Source organism: Mytilus trossulus, chromosome 7 (assembly GCF_036588685.1).
Source record: "Mytilus trossulus isolate FHL-02 chromosome 7, PNRI_Mtr1.1.1.hap1, whole genome shotgun sequence".
Taxonomy (NCBI): Eukaryota; Metazoa; Mollusca; class Bivalvia; order Mytilida; family Mytilidae; genus Mytilus; species Mytilus trossulus.
The window spans coordinates 4,683,945-4,701,176 of record NC_086379.1 but is presented as its reverse complement, the minus strand read 5'-3'; the positions used below and the strand labels follow the sequence as shown (position 1 = coordinate 4,701,176).

Below are 17,232 nucleotides of genomic sequence, written 5' to 3'. Positions count from 1 at the left end.
AAACTTCAATTTTTGAATGAACAGTTATCAAACTCTATGATCTGCAGTCTTGAGGTAGACATGAAATTGAGAATGGAAATGGGGAATGTGTCAAAGAGACAACAACCCGACCAAAGAGCGGAAAACAGCTGAAGGCCACCAATAGGTCTTCAATACAGTAAGAAAATCTGGCACCATAAGGCAGAAGTATATATCTGTGGTATTTTGTATCCCTTGCCTTTTGTTTTGAATTTTTATTCTTATCTTATACTCTATATGCAGGAATGACAGCCAGTGCCGTAGTATGGTGGAAAATAAAAAGCTACTTAGGCTACTAGTGGCAAAGTATACTATAGACAGTTGTCTCTACAATATGCCATTAACTGAATTGTCTATTCACATCAAGATGATGATCAATGTATAATATAAGCTCAGTAAAGCTTCCTCATTTATCATGTTTACATGTGATGGCAAACGTCTGTTTTTAGACACAATTAGTGGAAAACAAAACTAACCAAATAATGAGCAAACAACTTATGAAATGATTGTTTCTGATCCAACAAACAATCTATAATTTCTAAAATGACTTAAAAATCATTTTATCACCATATATAATAAGATTTTACAGTTTTAAATTATAAACACAAAAGTCAGTATATTTAACAAACAAATATTACTTATAAAAAAGAACAATGATTGAGACCAATCAGAAGAGATGGAAACACATTATTTTAATGAGAAACTATCCTTGTTTTTATTAATGAAATTACAAATAGTAAAGCATTGTCCTTTCGTGTAAATTGTGATAATTTCGATTAGTTTTAATGAAAATATAAATAAACATAATAAAGCATTAGTGTTATCAAGCAAACAAGTAAAAGTAAGTTGTGCAACATCTAATAAGATGTAAATCAATGAAAAAATGTGTGTGCAACAAGTTCTCACGATTATTCTGCTGCCTCTGATTGGCTGTGTTATTTGTTGTCCAATTTGTCTGTGTGGCATTACCTGCTATGGGATGACAACTTTCTGAGATCAACAACTTATCTGAGACATTGTTTTACGTCATTTCTTAAATTAACTTTAACTTTATTGTTTTTAACTTTGTTGTTTTTTCTATGGTCGGGTTGTTGTCTCTTTGACACATTCCCCATTTCCATTCTCAATTTTATTTAACTTTAAACAGCACAAGTTTCATTGTCAGTCATTCATGATCAATTCATATTTTTGCTTATTATGGTTTAAATGTTAATTTGTAGAAATAAATGGTGAGAAAATTTTATCGAAAATAATTGAGGAGCTTTCAAATATTGGGCCCCTATTATACATGTATTGTGTAAAATACCTCAATCTTCTAAAGTTTAACTTGATCAGTGTACATCATGTATAGGATTGTGAAAATATAAATATCAAAGGCCAACGAAGAAAAATATTTGCAAACCTATATATATGTTTTAAATTCTTTCAAATTTGAGAATCAAATATCCTTGATTTTTTTTAAAAATTAATTATTGGGTATTTTTTTCTGGTTAAATTTGCTAAATAAGAATTATAGTAAGAAGAAGTCTACAATCTGATTACACCAGTTATCAACACACACATGCTACAGCTCACATAAATTTTCCATTTCCATTCTGCCTTTAATAAGTAATAAGTGGCAACAAATCTTTTTCTAAAATGCAGTTCATCTAGACCTTTACACAGCCTTATATCAGGCACAGAGCAGACAAAAAGCTGTGACATAGGACACAAGTAGGCAAATAGCATATTTAGTCAAAAATTATTTCTTTTTTCTTTCATCAAAAGATTATATATGTAAAAATGGTCTAGTTTTTTTTTGTTTTGTTTTTTTGAGGGGGGGGGGGGGGATAAATTTAACAAAATCTAAGCTATATTGGAGCAGGGAGGAGTGAGAAGCAAACAGAGGGCAAGTGAAAATGATGCATTCCAACCTTAGAGCAAGATATTGTGTATTTCTCTTTTAAACAACACATTGAATTTAACTGTATTTTAACAATATCCAATTAAAATATTTTCAAGCCTAAAATCAAACTTTCTCCAACCCTCACAGACATGACAGAGTACTCTAAACCAAGCAATCAACAATTTTAAAATTGGCAGGAACATCAATAAATATATTTGTTTCAAGATTTTCATGTTACATTTGTACTCAGTAACTTTCTGTTCAGGTCCATTTGGTTTAGGGATCACAAACACCTATTGAAATATCTGTCACAAAGGGGAGTTACTCTTACTTGAACTGAATAAAGAATATGTTTGAACAGAAGGAAAAAATCATGTAAGCTGTAGTGATTATATATTCACAACACTATTTACCTTCAGACAAGAATTTATGTATAAAGTCTACAGATAAAGGATTCATATATATTACAATAATATAACATATACTCAAACATTATCCTATACAAAAAACAAATTTAGAATAATTCTAGTTAAGGGGATCCACATAGAGAGTAAAGAGTTTACAGTCATATTTTAAAAAAAATTGTAGGGGAAAAGAGTTTATCTTGTTTTGGTTTTATAAGAATGTTTTATATATTTTTAATTTTCAGACCTATTATTTCTTGTAGTTCTATTTAAACATACATGGGACCAAGAGAAAGCAACTTGAATTGGCCACTACAGGTGGTACAAAGTATGTTGTACTTTAGTTTAAAATAAATGCAGGTTCCCCAAAATTGTTTCTATTTATAACTGTAATCAAAGACCCTTAACTTCGTACCTTATTATGTTTTCATGGAACAGCCCTTTAGAGCAAGTTGACAACTATGAGTATAAAACAAAAGTCCTGCAGATGTACACATGCTTAAGATTCAAGACAAAATTGGTACTCAGCGTGAAAACAAGATACATAGAAATTTCAAACCATATGAAATAATTTGTAATCCATTTGTATGATAAATGCTGCATACCTCTTTCATTTTTCCAATCTCTGTTGTCTGTATGACGTGGAGGCGACGTGTGGTGGGATCTTTCATTTCTATGTTCATCACGCCCCCGGCTGACTCGAGTATCAGATCTGTCTCGACTTCTTGATCGTCTATGGAACTCTCCTTCCCTTCGATCTTCCCTAAGTACTGGTCTATCATTTCTTTCCCTTGCTGCTCGGTCAAAACTAGCCTGGTCACCTGATCCTCTGTCAAATCTAAAGATCAAGACAATAATATAATTAATATCTTTTCAATGCAGGTCAGTAATTTCATTCATCCTTAAGTCCATTCATTATTCATTATATTTTATGAACTGCACAGACTTATCTGACAGACAAACAAAATTACGGCACTTGACAGCTGGGTTTTTTATCTGGTAAATTTTGAATCAGTTTGGAAAAAAAAATAGACAAGAAAAGAAAATTATTCAAGAAAGTTAGTATTGATCCCTGACATCTTAAAATTGACTAGAATTTATTATTGCGTATTAGGAACAAAAACGTTAATGTGATCAATTTTATCCCCTAGGGAACTCCTATTTTGTTACGCCAGGAAAATAAAATAAAACATGTTAACTTCTATAAAACTATCTAAAACAACCAAGCAAAAAATGAAAGCCTATCAAACCTATCATCATTTCTTCTGTCGCTCCTCTCTTCCCTGTTAAATTCTCGTCGGTCATCAAACCTTCTTGCTTCCCTGCTGTCTGTACCTCTCGGCTGTTCTGCCCTGCGATCATACCGCTCTACCTTTCTTTCAGTTGTACCAAATGATCTGCAAAGAAAAGAGGATAAGTTTCAAAAACTTATCTGTCTTTTATTCATGATCAGATTACACAATATGAATAAAAGGAGAGCTTGGGTTATTAGAACAAGTACAATAATGACAGATTTTGTGGTTGTTACTCTGACCTCAAGTATAATACGTGTAATTATTACTTTCACTTTAAATATGTTCTTTAGGTAATTAAGTTAATCAAGTGCTAATAGCTGTTATCATAATGCTAGCAAGTTAGAGGTTTGATTTGCTTGCTTGCTGTTTAAGTATCAAAGTTTGCACAAGTATTGTAATTAAGATTGACATCTGCAAACAATACAAGTGGGCAGAGTTAAACATGTACATAAGTATATTTGCCTATTTTATATTGTCCAATCAAATTTAGATATAATATATACAAGTTTAACCCTCCTTTTTTTATTGTTTTCAGAGGTCAATCTTAATAACAATGCTTGAGCAAACTTAAATACTAACAAAGCAAGCAAGCAAATCAAACCTGTAACTTGCTAGCATTAGGATAACAGCTTAATACTGTAAAGTCAGAAATGATAACATGGCTTTTATTAATGAAAATAATGCAACTTGATGCATTCTGATACCTGATCTGTATGCAGATTTCCTGAATTCATCTCTCATATTTGTGTATTCTTCAAAAAATGCAATAATAAATGCACCTTATAATTTCTGATTGTACAGTTTAAAATACTGTGAAGTTAGTACTATTTGCATAACAATTTTCTTGGATTTTGGTGGTATAAGTCAGCCAAAAATTAAATATTCCATTATTTTCTGAAAATAAATGTCAGAAGGCACTTTTTTTTTCACCCCACCATGCATAAATTTTTAATTAGACATTTCCTTTAAATGTTCAAGCAATATTACCACCACCCATCAAATTTTAATGAAAGTGCCTTCCAATCCCCTCATACAATTAATTCTAGAAAAGCCCTAAGATGTAATCTTTGACAAACCACAAAATTAAATCTCCACGAAAATACAAGATATTGGTACACACAAAAATTTAAAAAGAAAACTTTTCATGACGTTTACAAATTATTCAAAAAATAATATCACTAATTTTCACCATCTTTTTAACGCTCTGTTAGAAATATATTCAATTTGGTTCTAATTATAAAAAATTTGATGTGAGTTAAAAGTCCAGAAGACTTCAACACACGGAAAACACCAAAAAAAAAACGTAAAATTTCTTTTTGGATCATTACTTTCTCTAATAAGCTAGAAAACACTACTTCCTTTTATAGGTATAGCCTTTTAGAATGTAACACCCATCAAACAATTAAAACCAATAACAGACTAAGTAATATAAACAAGTACATCCTGTCAAAATAATTAAATTCCATTTCATAATTCTAAATTAATTTTTTTACAACTTATATAAACATCATGTAATATGTTTTACAAAAGATTTGGCTCATTTAATTCTTGAAACGGTTACACCCTTATTTTGTCAACCAAATCCTAAATCTACCAAAATAACATAGGCATTTTTCTTATCACCTGACTTCTGAGTATATAGTTTTTTGACAAGTAACCTACTCTGTGGGAGGACATTCTTGTACTTTGTCTAATGAGAGCAAGTAAAATAAGTAATTACAATCAGCTGGGGAAGAGTCAACTGTTTTTAATGATTTCTTTACACAAGAAATATTCATCAGAAAACAGTAAAATATTCCACTTTTATTGCATCAATTGTAAAGTTGATTTTAACTCTTTTACTTTAAAGTGCCAGAATGTCCTACCGTCTATTTAGATGAGAATGTGTTAAATGTTTACTATTGAGACAACTTTCTGCCAGTGTACAAATTATGTCCTTATAAGCAATTACTACCTTCAACAATAAGCACAACCCACAGCCATAAAAGTTCCATGCAAGACAGAATAATAACAATTCCAACAGGAAAACCGACGGTCTGGTTAAGGTTCTTAAACATTTTATATATACCTGTTATCATCAAATCTATTTTCATTGGTAGCAGCTCGTTTAGGTTCTGACCAGTACTCGTCTCTGCCGCCCCCTCTGCTGTCGAACGTTCTCTTCTGTGCTCTTCTTTGTAACTCCTGCTGTTCTAACCTGTGGAGGAAGGGGATGAAAAATTCAAATACTATTCTCTTGAACTATTTGTATGACAAGGTAAGTTTCCATACCAAATACAGCATAAAAAGAAAAGAAGTGTTTGTGGATTGTTTTTATAGTTTTTATAAACTATTTTTTTCTAATTTTTATGGAATTTACAACATAGATTAAATCAAGTTAATATGTGGCTCTGCAATAAAATATTTTCATTTGTTCTCTTAATTTTCAATGTTTGATTTTAAACTTTTAAAGCTACTTTCTATAATGTGCATTGATCAATATGAGCCGAGGTTATTTCTTTCCATATAACTAACTACCTTAAATTAACCAAAGAAACATCAAGGTATATTTGTATATGAAACTTTTAGTTTTAATGCATTTGTACTTTTTTGTCTTTGGACTTTTGATTCAGAGCATTGGTTCCAACTATGTTAAATTCATCAGGTCTATTCTACTTTTCAAATGTTAATGTTTATACAGTTAACACAATGTATATCACAAACCTGATTTCTTCCATGAGTCGTCTTCTTTCTTCCTTATCTTTTTCTCGTTCTACTTTGTCTCTCTCTAGCTGTTCCATTCGTAATTTCTGTTGTCTTTGCAATTCAATCTTTTCACGTTCTAATTGTTCCTTCTCTTTTCTGTAAGCAACAATTATTATTTCCCAATGATACAAATTCTATTTATGATAGGTTAAATTATAATTTTATGCAAAGATAAAGGAGTTCATTTCACGAGAGCATATATATAATATGAAAACTGCACAATGAAAGTTTTTTTTACGTTTTTGCTACAAATTAAATGATCAACAATTTTCTTAAAATCCAACCTTTAAGTTCAATACAAAGTCCTCATACTCATAGAAAACTAATATAATTTGTAATTTTGTAGGTAAATAAATGAGTGTGAGAGATTTGTGGAAAATACATGTGATATTGAATCCTTTTTACTTAAACAAAGTGAATGGTCTTTTGTTTTAACAGTTATCATGGTTGATTACCTCCATTTCACTATCTTACACAAGTATTATAATTTGTGATTTGTCTTTTGCTAAAAATTGTAAATTCATGAAAAACAAAGAAAGCAGGTTATATAGCAAATGTTCCCAAAAATTGTCAAGGAAATTTTATACATTTAACTTCAGAAAATTGAAAGATTTTTCCAATTTTGGAATCTTCAATGGACTATTCAAAGTAAAAAAGATACAAGGGGCAATAACCCCCTGCACAAGTATAAACACATCTTAAGTTGCCCAACCCTTCCATACATAATTTCCTGGAGAGGCCAAGACATTAAATCTGAAATGTTCCCTGTTGAGTCTTACCTTAACTGTTCCCTGTTGAGTCTTACCTTAACTGTTCCCTGTTGAGTCTTACCTTAACTGTTCCCTTTCTCTAGCCAGTTTAATGGCCTCAGTTCTCTGTTTGATCTGGACATCTCTCTGACGACGTTTTTCTCTTTCTATCTCTCTCATCCTTTGTCTTTCTAATTCCCTCTGTTTTCTCTCCCTTTGCCTTTGTCTTTCTCTCTCTCTTTCTTCCTGTAAACAAATAGTAGCAATGTTTTATATTATATAAACCACTGTGTACAAAAGCCCTAACCAAAACAAATCACTGAGACAGTCTAAAGCTAAAACAAATCACTGAGACAGTCTAAAGCTCCTTAACATAAAAAAAACTTTACGAGAAAAACATATTTCATTGTGTATCTTGTTTAATTTTGATAGGCATTATGTATATCATACTAGCATTGAGATTTTGAGCAGTATTTATTTATTTTTAAGTGCTAAAAGTTTCAATTTATGATACCACAATATATCAAAGAAAATAAATAGTGAAAATATCAGAAATCTTCATTATAGATAGATACTTTATTCTCTAAAAACTAGATACAAGTTTACAGAGAAACATACAATATAAATACAGACACAATAGTTAAGGTTATATTAAGACCCTATGAATGCATAATACTTGTAAATAGATTTTGCAACATGCATTTAACTTGAATTAATTTACAATTTTAGAACTTTAACATTGTTTCTTTCAGTTGAATTAAGATGAAGAAAACATTTGAATAATTGTCACCATCATTTGATTGTTACAAATGTATGTTTCATAACTCTGCTTACACATATCACCAATAAACTCAATTTCAAACAATCAAATCACCAATTGATACCCTAAAATCTTGCAATCCAATACTATAATCTTATTACATGTACATGTTTACCTTTATTTTGTCAAAAGATAGTACATCTTTGTCTTTCTTATCAGATTTCGGTGGGTCCTTGGCAGTAGATGTCGCAGACTTGGCACGACTTTGACTCCTCTCACCAGATTTCACAGGTGTTTTTGTAGGACTTTCTGCTTTCTTTTCCTCTACTTTTTCTTTTTCCTTCTCTTTCTCTTTTTCTTTCACCACATCTTTATCTTTTTCAGCTTCTTTTTCAGTTTCAGGCTTAGCTGTTGTTTCTGTTTTAGGCTTTGCAGCTGTATCAGTTTTCGGCTTAGCTGTAGCATCTGTTTTTGACTTAGCTGTTGTGTCTGTTTTTGGTTTTTCTGTTGAACTAGGTTTTGATTTATCTGTAAAAAGAATTTCTTTATAATAAACAAAATGATAAATATATAAAAAATATATATCAGAACAAACCTTGCATAATATTGTATTCACTTGACGTTTACTATTGAAGACTGTGTGTTAAGTTTTCTACTTTTATTTTCTACGATGTTTTTGTGTGTTGGTTTTTAGTAGGGATTCTGTTAATCCATTTTTCATTCAAGATTCAAATTATATGCAAGCTTTAATATGAATAATGTAATCTATTAGAACAATTTATGCTAAAGATTCTGAAAATGACTCTACTGTTAAGTTGAAACTTTTGATACTGCACTGAGTTGGTATAACGAATGGTACTCTAGTCCATTTTTAATGTATACCATGTGAAAAATGTATGTGTTTGTTGGTAAAAGTTAAACTTCACTTCATCTACCTTGGCTTCATGATGGCTGTAATTTTATAGATGGAAGAAATTAATTATCAAGAGAGAACCATAATCTTTTTGCCAGGAAACTGAAAATCCTTGTGTACAAGCATTGAAGTAACTTATAAATTGTGAATTTCCAGACTGTTTGAAACACACCCCAATTGATCAATAAGTGAACAAAATTTTACCTGTACTTCAATGTGGCTTATTAGCTAACACAATCTTACCTGTACTTGAATGTGGCTTTTTAGCTGAATCATGTTTATTACTCGTAGCACTGTTATGTCTATCTGATTTCCGTCTGTCGTCATGGTGGTCATGTGAATGTGACCGTTTACGATCATCCTTTTTCACGTCTTTGGAATCTTTCTTTTCTTCCTTACGATGACGATCAGATTTCTTGTCATCTGTTTTCTTATCAGACTCCTTCTTAACATCTTTCTTATCATTGTCTTTACGATCTGGAAACAAAATATCTTGATAATTATGACATTTTAAAATGCATCCAATTTTTTTGCTTTTCTTTTGTTTGAGAAGAAGCAGTAATTAATGAGTTTATATCTTAATAATCATTATTACATGAATGTGGTGGAATTATTTGCAGATTTTCCTTTTGATTTTTTAGTTTTACAAATTTTATAAGATTAGAAGCACCACATAGATGTAATACTACATTCAACAATTATTACATATTTTTCTATATTTATCTACATGTACTTCATGTATTTCATTAGTCAAACCCAAGAAAATGATGGTTTGAAAAATTTGCTAATAAAAAAAAGAAAAATTGCACTTTATATTTTTACACTGACTTCATCAGCCAAATTGCTGATCAAAAGAATAATGAAACTATTTATTTACTGACTTCATCTACAGGAATAAAAAGTAAAATCAAAGATACTGAACGTCGAGGAAAATTCAAAACTGAAAGTCCCCAATAAAATGACAAAGTCAAAAAATAAAACACATCAAACGAATGGACAAAAGTGTCATATTTCTGACTTGGTACAGGCATTTTAAAATGTAGAAAATGGTGAATTGAACATTTTGCATGATATTCTAAATGATGAAGTCAGTATCAAAAATATAAAAGACATAATTCTATAAGATCCACACATTATATTGCAACAAATCAAAACCAAAGGGACTGCCCATTTATTGCTGTTCTTCATCTTAAAAGTTACAGTGAGACCCTTAACATATTTTTCACAATAATATACCTTTGTCATCTTTCTTGGCAGGAGTAGATTTCTTATCTCCAGAGGAACTTTTGGAATCTGTTTTACGACTAGAAGGTGTGGCCTTGGATTGCATGCCAGGTTCACTCTTTGCCTACAATAAAATAGTATTATAGTTTGTATGAAAAAAAAAATCATATACCAGAACCTGTTGATTAGGTAGGGAAATGTTTCAAAGACCGTAAGAAGAAGTAAATATTGCTCTTGTATGCCAATACAGACTTGATTATCTTTGAAGGTGCCTTCCAAGGGGGAATAACTATAACATTTAAGTAACTTTAATTTTTGATTAAGTGTACATGTATCTTTTGGTTTAGGTAATCAAACTAAAAAAAAATCTCACTGCTTAATAGATTTACAACCTTGACTCCATCATCTAATAAATACCAATTTATCCCCAGTTTACATGATACAACACCATATATTGTCTTTTATCATATATTTAGTGCAAAATACAGCTATTTTGTATATATAATAAAGGTTAGTTTTTTCAGTCTGTATCACCTACCCTGTATCGCATACCTCGTATCGCAAATTATTTTAAGGCATTGAAACAAGACAAAAGCAGAACTGAAGGTAACCCAGTGCTATGGATAAAAAACAGTTCATGAAATATAATACTCTTCTGTTGAAATATATGAAAAAGCGTATAATACATGGCAAAATCCGTATCACATGCCGTATCAACCTCGACCAATATCATCCCTCGGGCCTAAAGGCCCTTGGGCTGATATTGATGTCTCTGGATGATACGACATGTGATACGGATTTTGCCATGTATTATACGCTTCTCGCTTGAGATGGAAAAATTATCGCTAGAAACTAAGGAGACCACGTGGCGTTGCTAACGAAATTGACATTGAAATTGACAACGTCGTCATAGGTAAAATAGCGATAAACAGATTATTGGTAATAGGTAATAATGGTATAGAACAACCTTGCAGCTGAGTAACTAGTGACAAAAACATGCTACATTTGAGAAAAATGACTAAAGATTTTACCTATATCTGCCATCGCCATACTGAGATAATCGTAATTGCAGTTATGATTATCTCTTTAATACCAGTGTGTATGGGCTCTGCTCAGTGTTGAAAGCTGTATTCAGTGAATTAGAGTTGTTAATATGTGTGTCATTTGGTCTATTGTAAAGGGTTGTCTCATTGGCAATCATAAAACATCTTATTTATATATACTGTGTAACCTGTGTAATCTTGACACATTGAGGGACCAGAAAAATATGTCAGATTAAGTAAGTAGACCTCGATTAAGATTTGTGTCAACCATTCTCATAAATATATTCTAAGCTTCTAGATTACATAGATTATTTCCTGTTTTAGGTAAATGCTTAAAATACATTGATGATACTTGACTTTTACAAACGCATAACTGATTTAAAGACTTGACTTTTACAAACGCATAACTGATTTAAAGAGTTATCTCCCTGAACCAAGGTCTACCCCCTTAAGCAGGGTGTTGGAATACTCAGTTTTTTTCTGCAAGGATAAGCAAATTTTGTGACCATAATAATGTGTCTGTTAAAGCAGGATGTTGGAATACTCGGAATTAGGCAGTCAACACTGTAGTCTGTATGTATATATTCCACTTACTCTTTCCACTGAGATCATCTTGCCATGAAGTTCAGTCTTGTGTAAGTGTTGGATAGACTTAGTTGCTTCATCAGAACTTGACATGGTGACAAAACCATAGCAGCGAGAACCTGGACTCTTGGCATTAGTGACCACCTTGGCTCCAACAACCTACAAATACAGATATTATATTAGTTAAGATGTAAGCTTTTTGTAATCCCTCTACCATTTTACTTGGCAAATTTTTAAAACATTGACCAAGCAACAATTTCGTGTCTAGTTTTTACCATATTGTCAGTAAATCATTTTAAGTATCAGTCTTAATTTTGTGTCTGAAGAAGATCTGTTGATCTGAATATTTATCAAATGATACATGTATGAGTTGGGTTTCTATTATATATAAATACTTTGTTATAAACCTGACAACTCTCAGGCTAATTCTAGAGCCTCCCTATTTTTTTTTTTTTTTAATTTTGAAATCTCACTCTGAATATCAAATAAACTGGCATCATTGCCACTAACATTTTTTTTCTTTCTGTAAAATTGGTAATTGTAGAGGAATCAGACATTCTTGTTTTAATATTGATTCTTTAATAATGGAATAAACATACTAAAATAATATAAATGCAAATGAAATATTACAAAAATCAATTGGTTCCCTCTCTAATAAACCATTTCTACACATCTCTCACTTTAAGGGCTAAAAAAATTAACATATTTTTAATTTATAATTCATTATTTATATGATAAAAATAAAATCTTCAAAAAAAGAGAAAAAATAATATGCCATCTACATATTCACTTCAAAAGATCCAATAAAAGTATAAAACTAGTTAGTCATAAACTATAACAAGTGATAAATTCAATATGTATAATTCAACATATCAAACATTAATTAGGTCATAAAATACTATTTGTATATAGAAAATATTGGAAGCATAAAACAGATTGCAATCTTGATAGATTTTCAATGAGGTATAAAATTCATTTCTATTGCTTAGGATTTTTGTGTGACAAAGTTGACCTATTAAATCTTGTTTATTTGTCTGTTTCAAATATGAAATGTATATTTACATGATTTAGATGTGAACTAATCGAAGCCAGAAGACAGACAGAGCACAAATAGGCATTAAATTGTTCTTAGAATTTAAGGACAGATGGGCAAGTACCCAGTGCCTTGTCTTAAAGGGAAAGCTTATCTATAATCCATCAGAAAAGAAAATGTGTAAGGTAGTACGTACAATAAGGAAATATTTCAGCTGCAGCCCTTTAATTATTTTTTTTTAAATTGCCATGCACCTCTTTTTTTCACAGCCCTTCAAATTTTTTTTTTAAATTGCCATGCACCTCTTTAATACACACTATGAAACTTTTGGAGGTAATAATCTTTATATATAAGGTCTCACATCTAACACTAAGCTCATTATTTACTATTCAAGGATTTCTAGAATTAGGTAAATCACAAATTTTAAGTGTTTCAATGAAAATACAGCTGATTTCAAAAAATTTGCCCCCCACCCCTCTCCATCCGAATCAACAAAATTGCCAACCCCTAAAAATATTGTCAGTATTCAAAATTATGAAATAAATAAAATCTGTTAGTGAAAAAATTGACCACACTAATCTTTATCGATCTTTTCATGTTTATGTAATCAAAACCTACATTTCCATAGCTTAAATGTTAATGACCTATATAACAAAATACAACCACCCTTTTCCCATATTACAGAATGTTTTTGCATCAATATAAACTCAATCAGGCCTTTAACACAAACACCTTGATATATAATCACATAAAAATTAAATTTCCAACTCAATAGATGAGACAAGAAGCTTCTATTATATCCATTGTTAGAATTGAATTGACTCCTGCTGACAAAATCATTCGTCTAAAAATACTGACGTTCGAAAATTGAAAAATAAACTTTATTGAATATATTTGAATTAAAGGTTAAAAGAGGCACTTGTAATAAAAAATCAATAAATAAATGTCATTTAGTGTAAAGTAAAAGAAGACTGAAACTTGCTTAGTGTCCATTTATACTGATGCAAGTGATGGACAGTTATTTATTGGAATCTGCTGAATTGACATAAAATGAGTTATATTACATCACTAACTTATATATACATATCTGATGTAATTTCTTAAAAAAAGATTTTTAAATGGATTAAAGTGGTTTTTAACATTTAAATTATCAAGATAATTTCAGATTAAGATGTTAACTCTAATTTTTTCTTAAAATCTCTAATATACGTTTATACATGCAACAAATGACAAAAAATGATTTTTCAATGATGTCCACTGTTGAAAATTTAAATTGATACTGAGTTTAGTCATCAAAAACATTCTAATTTAATTTACATAAAGGTTGTTGACATGTTTAAGAAACACCATGCCTAGGTCCCAAATGTTTACATGTATAAGAGGTCTATAATAACTAGGTCCCACAGGTTAACATGTTCAAGGCCTAGTCTTAGGTCTTACTGGTTAACTTGGCAAAGATAAATAGCCCATTCAGAATGCACCAGTCTGAGTGTGAACATTTTGGCACTTACCTTTCCATATTTACTGAAAATGGACTTTAGGTCTGTAGCTCTTGTGGACGATGCCAGTCCACTAACCCATAAATTACGACCAGTGGAGGCAGCTAAAATAAAAAAAATAATAATTTTAAAATCAATTAAAAATATTAGTACATTAAGAATCAGCAGCATAACTAAAAAAAAAAGCGTGTGTGGGTATACAAGTAAACAAGAAACTTTTAATGTTCAATTAAATGCAGATTTTTCTATAGGTTTGTATGCAGAACTTGGTAAAACCCTGAAATTTTGTTTCCACACAAAATGAATTAATCCACAGTACAAGATTTTGCAAAATAAAAAAGGTTTACAATTAAATATCAAACATGTCAATTTGGTGTCACAAAAAGAAACTTTGGCAAAAAGTGGTGGATATATATATTTTTTTTTGTTTTGATGATATTAAAAAGAATTCTTTATAACATACTTTAGATTCATTTAATTCGATTGAGGAAAGCTTGCATTTTTCGAGGATATTTTATGTCATTGTTTAGCCTGAGTCTGCATACATTCACATAGAAAGTTATTAATTTGTTGATAATATTAAATTCATGGTTCCCCCCAATACCAACTAAAACCATGAAAATTGGTATCCAACAAATAACTAGAGGCTCTCAAGAGCCTGTATCGCTCACCTGATTCTACTTGGGTTTTTGAAATCATATAAAAAAATATAAAATTTGGCTAAAAGTGACAACACAACCTCATTTATAAGAAAAGGAACATGTTTAATTTCATTCAAAAGTCCCCCACTGGCGGCCATCTTGGATGACGGATCGGCTACAAAGTAACAACACTTGGTCAGCACCTCATAAGGAACATTCATGCCATGTTTGGTTTTATTCCATTCAGTGGTTCTCTAAAAGAAGTCATTTGTATGCATTTCCCATAGGGTCCTATGTTAAACTAAGTTCCCTGCTGGCGGCCATCTTGGATGATGGATCAGCTACAAAGTAACAACACTTGGTCAGCACCTCATAAGGAACATTCATGCAATGTTTGGTTTTATTCCATTCAGTGGTTCTCTAAAAGAAGTCATTTGTATGCATTTCCTTATAGGGTCCTATGTTAAACTAAGTCCCCCGCTGGCGGCAATCTTGGATAATGGATCGGCTACAAAGTAACAACACTTGGTCAGCACCACATTAGGAACATTCATGCCATGTTTGATTTCATTCCATTCAGTGGTTCTCTAAAAGAAGTCATTTGTATGCATTTCCCATAGGGTCCTATGTTAAACTAAGTCCCACGCTGGCGGCCATCTTGGATGATGGATCAGCTACAAAGTAACAACACTTGGTCAGCACCACATAAGGAACATTCATGCCATGTTTGGTTTCATTCCATTCAGTGGTTCACTAGAAGAAGTGATTTGTATGCATTTCCAATAGGGTCCTATGTTAAACTAAGTCCCCCGCTGGCGGCCATCTTGGATGATGGATCGGCTAAAAAGTAACAACACTTGGTCAGCATCCCATAAGGAACATTCATGCTATGTTTGGTTTTATTCCATTCAGTGGTTCTCTAAAAGAAGTCATTTGTATGCATTTCCCATAGGGTCCTATGTTAAACTAAGTCCCCGGCTGGCGGCTATCTTGGATGATGGATCAGCAACAAAGTAACAACACTTGGTCAGCACCTCATAAGGAACATTCATGCCATGTTTGGTTTCATTCCATTCAGTGGTTCTCTAAAAGAAGTCATTTGTATGCATTTCCCATAGGGTCCTATGTTAAACTAAGTCCCCCGCTGGCGGCCATCTTGGATGATGGATCGGCTACAAAGTAACAACACTTGGTCAGCACCCCATAAGGAACATTCATGCTATGTTTGGTTTTATTCCATTCAGTGGTTCTCTAAAAGAAGTCATTTGTATGCATTTCCCATAGGGTCCTGTGTTAAACTAAGTCCCCTGCTGGCGGCCATCTTTGATGATGGATCGGCTACAAAGTAACAACACTTGGTCAGCACCACATAAGGAACATTCATGCCATGTTTGGTTTCATTCCATTCAGTGGTTCACTAAAAGAAGTCATTTGTATGCATTTCCAATAGGGTGCTATGTTAAACTAAGTCCCCGCTGGTGGCCATCTTGGATAATGGATCGGCTACAAAGTAACAACACTTGGTCAGCACTCCATAAGGAATGAATATTCATGCTATGTTTGGTTTCATTCCATTTAGTGGTTCTCTAGAAGAAGTCATTTGTATGCATTTCCCATAGGGTCCTATGTTAAACTAAGTCCCCCGCTGGCGGCCATCTTGGATGATGGATCGGCTACAAAGTAACAACACTTGGTCAGCACCCCATTAGGATAATTCATGCTATGTTTGGTTTTATTCCATTCAGTGGTTCTCTAAAAGAAGTCATTTGTATGCATTTCCCATAGGGTCCTATGTTAAACTAAGTCCCCGGCTGGCGGCCATCTTGGATGATGGATCGGCAACAAAGTAACAACACTTGGTCAGCACCTCATAAGGAACATTCATGCCATGTTTGGTTTCATTCCATTCAATGGTTCTCTAAAAGAAGTCATTTGTATGCATTTCCCATAGTGTCCTATGTTAAACTAAGTCCCCCGCTGGCGGCCATCTTGGATGATGGATCGGCTACAAAGTAACAACACTTGGTCAGCACCTCATAAGGAACATTCATGCCATGTTTGGTTCCATTCCATTCAGTGGTTCTCTAGAAGAAGTTCAAAATGTAAATTGTTAACGACGACGACGACGGACGACGACGGACGACGACGACGACGGACGACGGACGACGGACGCCAAGTGGTGAGAAAAGCTCACTTGGCCCTTCGGGCCAGGTGAGCTAAAAAACGAATCAAAGTATGAAAAAAACCCACCATTATTACATAAATAAGTTATAATTTTTTTTTTGTGGTTTTCATATGATACATGTTGTTTTTAAATGTAAATTTTCAAGCATCTTGTATAATTTTCTTATAATTTCCTTAAAACTTCTCTTACATGTTTAGAAAGCTTTGTCCCTGTTAAAATTTTATAAAAACAAAAACAAATATGAAAAAAAATA

At 32.1% G+C, this 17,232-nt stretch overlaps 1 protein-coding gene across 10 annotated transcripts in view; it reads right to left on the bottom strand.

Moving 5' to 3' along the window:
- The window catches only part of LOC134724510 (SAFB-like transcription modulator), a 43,579-nt gene that overhangs the window by 1,948 nt on the left and 24,399 nt on the right, over positions 1–17,232 (bottom strand). For 5 of the 10 annotated variants that reach the window (XM_063587563.1, XM_063587564.1, XM_063587567.1 and 2 more), the window contains 11 exons: positions 14,166–14,257; positions 11,631–11,780; positions 10,006–10,117; positions 9,013–9,246; positions 8,032–8,384; positions 7,179–7,342; positions 6,306–6,443; positions 5,671–5,799; positions 3,558–3,704; positions 2,913–3,145; positions 925–990 (listed from right to left, as the gene is read on the bottom strand). In XM_063587563.1, the coding sequence (XP_063443633.1) occupies positions 925–990; positions 2,913–3,145; positions 3,558–3,704; positions 5,671–5,799; positions 6,306–6,443; positions 7,179–7,342; positions 8,032–8,384; positions 9,013–9,246; positions 10,006–10,117; positions 11,631–11,780; positions 14,166–14,257 (1,818 nt within the window). Of the gene's footprint in view, positions 1–924; positions 991–2,316; positions 2,344–2,912; positions 3,146–3,557; positions 3,705–5,670; positions 5,800–6,305; positions 6,444–7,178; positions 7,343–8,031; positions 8,385–9,012; positions 9,247–10,005; positions 10,118–11,630; positions 11,781–14,165; positions 14,258–17,232 lie in introns of all 10 variants that reach the window. The other 5 variants (XM_063587569.1, XM_063587565.1, XM_063587570.1 and 2 more) reach the window with 5 other exon arrangements.